The following is a 6,068-nucleotide window of genomic DNA, read 5'->3' as shown; positions in this document are numbered from 1 at the left end:
CAACACCGAAGGCTTCAGAATCATGAGGGTGCTTCTGCACTGGAGTGTTCTAACTCTCGCCTGTGTCTGGGCCGTCGCTATGGAGATTCCCATGAGCACGGTGGTAAAAGAGACCTTGAGCCAACTGTCCACGCACCGAGCTCTCCTAACAAGCAATGAGGTAAAGTATGACTCTTATTTCTGCGGTTTGGTTTGGTTTTCAAGATAGGGTCTTGCTATGCAGCCCTGACGGACCTCAAACTTGCTGTGTAGACCAAGCTGTCCCTGTTCCTAGGAGATCCTCTTGCCTCTGTCTCCAGCCTCTACAGGGTCTTAAAAATGCCTAATAGCTGGGTGTGGTGGTGGTCGCCTTTAATGCCAGCACTCAGAGGCAGAGGTGCAGGTGGATCTTTGTGATTTCAAGGGCAGCTTGGTCTACACAAGCAAGTTCCGGGCCAGCCAGAGCTACACAGTGAGACCCTAACTCAAAAAAAAAAAATTTTTTTTAAAAAAGCATTAATAATTTATGGCAGTTCATTCCCACACATGAAGATGTTATAAATAATGCAATTATGAATGTGTTACTGCACAGGGGATTACTGTGTCAGACCAAGCACAGTATTAAAACAGCCACAAATGCTTTAGAAATGACCTTATGCTCTTTCCATTGCAGACGGTGAGGCTTCCTGTTCCTACTCATAAAATTGTAAGTTAAGTTATGCTTCAGCGCCATGATTGCATGAATAAGGTCACTCCACACAGTAATCTACATGTCATTTGTTGCTTTGTGGTGTTGTGTCTGGGTGGGCATCTCACCAGTTTCCAAGCTCCAGGGTTCGAGTGATCCTCTTGCCCCAGCACCAGTAGCTGGGACATGGGCCTGGACCACCACATATAGCTAATCATTCGTTTTCAGTTAAAACTGTGTGATTTCCTTTGACATTTGTATTGTGGGTGAATGTGGAGGCATGTGCTTATAAATATGAAGACTAAGGGACAGAATGGCAAATGATGTAATCCCAGTGCTTGAGAGCCTGAGGCAGGGGCAGCATGAGTCTGAGGCCAGCTTGGGCTATATAAACTCAAAGCCTACCTGGATTACACAACCAGAAACTGTAACAAAAGACAACAAACAAACACGAGCAGGTTGGAGATATAGCTCCATTGATAGGGTGTCTCATGTACACAAAGCTTTGGGTTCACTCTTCAGCACCCCATAAACTAGGCATGGTAGTGCATGTCTGTAATCTCAGCAATTGGAAAATGCGAGCAGGAAGACCAGAGGTTCAAGGTCATTTGCAGTCAAATATTGAGCTAGAGGCCAGCCTGGTCTATGAGACACCCAAAAGCCATTAACCAATCAATATCAGGAATGCCTTTGAGCTAGCAGAATCTGTTACGTATGTGGTCAAGCGAAGCTGTCAGCCCTCCATCTAGCTAAGCCTCACATCAAAGATTCGCTGCATGATTCTACACTTGGCAAGAGGTCCTGCTAGGCTCTGTTTGGTTCTGCCTATGACTTTCTTCACCCCAGTGCCTTTCTTTGTTTTCCTTTTCTTGCTTTGTATTACTGAGGATCAGCCCAGGGCCTGTGTGTGCAGGATAAGCACTCTACCAGTGAGTTCCAGACCCAGCCCACTCTAATATCTTTCTGAAAGATAACTTAAAGATATAATATAGGGTTAGATTCCTTTTATTTATTTTTATTTTACGTGTATGAATATTTTGCCTGCATATATGTATATGTTCCACACATGTGTTTGGTGTCCCCAAAAGCTAAAACAGGACACCGGATCACCTGGGACTGGAACTACAGATGGTTGTGAGAAGTCACCACATGGGTGCTGGGAACTGAACCTGCACCCTCAGCAAGAGCATCAAGTGCTCTCAACCATTGAGTCACCTCGCCAGCTCAGAGGGCTATATTCTTAGGCAATGATTGGTAGACATAAAAAGTATAATGAATCCCTCTATTAGTAACTTCTACACGGTTAAATGGATGTGACTAACAATGATATTGTACACATTTGTATGTATATGGATATATATATATATTATTCTAGTGTAAAATACATTATTTAATTATTCTAAATAGAAAGGAATCACCAACCTAAATTTCAAAAGAAATATTGGGCTGGGTGTGAGGCCGCTCACCTTTAGTCCCAGGACTTAGATGGTTGTGAGTCGCCACAAGGGTGCTGGGAACTGAACCCAGGTCGTCTGCAAGAGCAGTCAATGACCGTAACCACTGAGACGTCTCTCCAGATCAAAGCCTAACTTTGGTTCTGATTTTCCTTTTTGAAACAGACCCAACAGCACTGGCTGTCCTCAAGCTCTACAATCAGGGGCTAGCCTTGGTCTTGATCCTCTTACCTCCACCTCCTGAATGCTGGGATTACAGATAAACCCCACTAAGTCTCGGATGATCTGCCTTTTTTTTTTTTAACACTGATGCATTTTAGTTGCACGCATTCCTTGCACATAGCATGATATTTTGAAATATGTGTATTTTGTGGACTGGCTGATACAGCTAGTGCTTCGCCTTGTTCCACTTGGCTTTTGATAACCTTCCTCTTTCAGCACCAGCTGTGCATTGGTGAAATCTTCCAGGGGCTAGACGTGCTGAAGAATCAGACTGTTCGTGGCGGTACTGTGGAAACGCTATTCCAAAACCTGTCGTTAATAAAGAAATACATTGACCGCCAGAAAGTAAGTTTCCCGGGATCCCTGCGGGTCCGGCGGCACCTGCTTCCCCAGGAGCTGATGACAGTCTGTTCATCTCTTCTTTTCTCAGGAGCGGTGTGGCGAGGAGAGGCGGAGAACACGGCAGTTCCTGGATTACCTGCAGGAGTTTCTTGGTGTGCTGAGTACAGAGTGGACAATGGAAGACTGACACTGAGCTGGCTCCGCGAAGACAGGACTTCAGATTTGATTTGCAGTTAATTTTTTTTTAAACTGATGCATAAAAGCCACAAGATTGGACAAATTAAGGGTTCCCACACACTGTGTCCACTCATAATTACATCGTGTAGTCAAGTTAAACCTATCTATGTTCTCAAATACTGATCATTTGCATATAACAAAATATTTAACATTCTTTTCGTATATGTGTAATAGGGACTCGTGTAGTTCAGGCGGGGCTCAACTGAGCTACATTCCCTAGCCCTCACCCCCTTTCTGGAGACTCAGTGTATAGTTAAGGGTGACTCCGATCCATTCAGAAGAAGGAAGATCACACCCCCCCACACACTCCAACATCCTTTCTCCTGGCTGTCTGAGACAGCCTGTAGCTCTCTTGATGGGGACTACCACACCAGGGCTTCCTGCTCCCGTCTAACTTCAGGGTAGTGCCCATTAGCCAGCCTCTCCTCAACTCCCTGCTGTTCTCTCTAGTCTCCAGCAACCCCACTCTACTCTCAATTTCTATGAGGTTAACTTTTCTTATATTCTTATGTATGAATCCGATTGTGTCAGGATCGTCCTTCTGTGCCTGGAGTACCCAGATACTGGAGAAGGAAAAGGCCATCTCAGTGCAGTGAGAATGAGAGCCAACCACATGTTGGACCTTGCTTCTCAGGGTAACTGAACTATAGAAGCAAAGTAAACGCTCTGTGTATACTGTAACTTTACTAGCCCACACAGGCAGAAAGCACCAAATGCTTGAGATGTGATTCAGGCTTCTGGGTCACTGAAGCAGCCTCCTCTAGTTTACTCCAGGAAAAATAGATGTTTGCTTTTATTTAATTCTGTAAGATGTCCATATTATTTATGATGTGTTTGAGGATTCAGTAAGTTAATATTTATTGCAATTTATGCGATATTCTAATAAAGCCAAATGTGCAAATCTCAATCGGCTTGCTACTGGTCTTTTCTAATGCTGGAGGTGTACAGTCTCCATGCATGATGTTCAGAGGACGGTCTGAGGACATGCTGGCTGAGCACCCTAGCTCCTTAGAGTTTCTGGGAGTTCCAAAGATGTAGGTGACCCAGCAGGACTTGGTAGAGATATTAGGAGCAGGGACAGGGGCTGGGTCTGAGCCTGGATCTCCCTGCATGAACTGTATGACTAGATGAGTTGAGTCTAATAGCAAAGGAATGAATGAGAGGAGGAACAAACGGGGAAATGCCTGCTCTGGTGAAGTACCTGCTGTGCACGCAAGGTGGGGGCACGCGTGTAATCCCAGCACTGGGAGGCAGAGATGGGCGCATCCCTGGGGCTCTCTAGTCTTCCAACCCAGATGAATTGGTGAGTTCTAGATCAATGAGAGATCCTGTCTCAAAAGGCAAGGTGGACGGTGTCCTAAGGAAGGACACCTGAGGTTGACATCTGGCCTCCGCTTTCAGGCGGGGGGGATATATGGGTCCTTCCCCCCAAGACTGGATCTAGAATTAAAATGTGTGTTAAGGCTTCCCCTGAGACGGGGCTGGTTTGGGAACCCGTAGCTTAATTTCTCCCAACTACTGAGAATTTGGCTGATCAGGTTCAAGCCCAGTTCTCGAAGGAAACTAGAAATGTTTTTGCTGATGGCTTTGTGCCCAGGAGAAGTTCTCTCTCCCCGCAAAGCTGGATATCATGTCTCCCCAACTCTAGCTACAAGAGTCACTGAGTCCCCAAGTCACTGCTGGGCATAAAATCCTCTGTGGCCTAATACTGTTCAAGCTCCTTCCCAGGTCACATGATGGTGAACTCTTCCCAGGAGCCTCGTTCTTTTTCTTTCAAATAGGAACATTTTTGTGTATTATATCTCAACTCCAGTTCTTCATCCCATTTCTTACAGCACGAAATGTCTGCGCATACATGTTGTATGTGCATGGGCCTGTAGGGGCCAGAGGAAGATGCTGGGTGTTGCTCGCCATCACCCTCCACCCTCTTCCTTTGAGACAGAGTCTCTTGCTGAGCATGGAGTTTCCCATTTTTGGCTTAACTGGCAGCCAGCAAGCCCCAGTGAACCCTCTGTCTCTGCTCTATTAGCCCCATTGTTGTTACAGGCAGGCATGTCCACGTCTGGCTTTTTAGATGGCTGCTAGACTGGTCCTCAGGGCTACCCGGCAAGCACCCTTACCCATGGAAGCAACTCCCAGCTCCTTAGTAGTTTTTTTAAAGCATGTACTTGGCTTTTTAAATTGTGATAAAATAAAGGTATACTTATTTATATGCTTACTGACATGTTTGATTTTATTTTTCAATATAATATTTTTCTTTGAGAATTTCATACCTCTGTGTAATATATTTTGGTCATATCTACTCCCACTCATGCTCCTCCTGGGCTCCCCCGTATGTCCTCCTCCCAATTTCAAATCTTCCCCCTCTTCTTTTTTAACCCTCTGAGTCCAGTCAGTGCTGCCCCAAAGCTCACGGGTATGGGGCATCCACTCAAGCGTGGGCTGCCTAGCCGAGGCCACACCCCCTAAGAAAACTCGCTCTCCCTCCCCCAGCAGCCAGCAACAGACCCTCGCCTAGGAGAGGAGCCTTGCGAGTTTCCCTCCCCACTCATGTTGAAACTCTGGCTCGATCTGTGCAGATAACCCACTCCCGCTGCGAGGTTGAGGACAGTGGCCGCGTCATATCCAGAAGAGAACATTTTCCTATACTCCTCCACAGTCGCCGGCTCTCACATTCTTGCCGCCCCCTCTTTCATCTTGTTCCTTAAGCTTTGTGTGTATGTGTGTGTGTGTGAATGTGAGTGTGTGTGTGCTACGAGTGTCTCATTCAGGGATGAACACACACAGCCACTTATTCTCAGCACATTGAGCAGTTAGGACTCTCTGCATTACTACAAGAAAACAGCTTCTCCCACGACAGATAAAAACACTACTCTATGGTAGAAACATACACACAAGCACAGAAGGCAGTTCAACAATGCGACCACTTAATCAAACAACAGAAGGTTCCCCGGAGGGTCTATGACTTCTGGGGTCCATGGGCTTCTGACTAGATTTACAGTGCCAAACAATGCATTCTCCCCTGTAGAGCATGCCTTAAATATGATCAGAAACCACGGTTGGTTACCATCCCTCCAAAAAGGTCATGCTACTATTGCATCAATGGGATCACCTGGCCGGGCAGGTTGGTATTTTAGTATGCGGAG

General features: G+C 46.0%; 1 protein-coding gene across 1 annotated transcript; it reads left to right on the top strand.

Annotated features, from left to right (window-relative positions):
- On the top strand, positions 1 to 3,691 carry Il5 (interleukin 5). Its single transcript, XM_048437571.3, has 4 exons — positions 1 to 160; positions 653 to 685; positions 2,560 to 2,688; positions 2,774 to 3,691. The coding sequence occupies exons 1-4, from the start codon at positions 23 to 25 to the stop codon at positions 2,870 to 2,872; spliced, it is 399 nt and encodes a 132-aa protein (XP_048293528.1). The 5' UTR covers positions 1 to 22; the 3' UTR covers positions 2,873 to 3,691.
- Positions 3,692 to 6,068: the final 2,377 nt, after the last annotated feature.

This window comes from Myodes glareolus, chromosome 9 (genome assembly GCF_982192425.1).
Source record: "Myodes glareolus chromosome 9, mMyoGla1.1, whole genome shotgun sequence".
Lineage (NCBI taxonomy): Eukaryota > Metazoa > Chordata > Mammalia > Rodentia > Cricetidae > Myodes > Myodes glareolus.
This window is presented reverse-complemented; position numbering and strand designations above follow the sequence as displayed.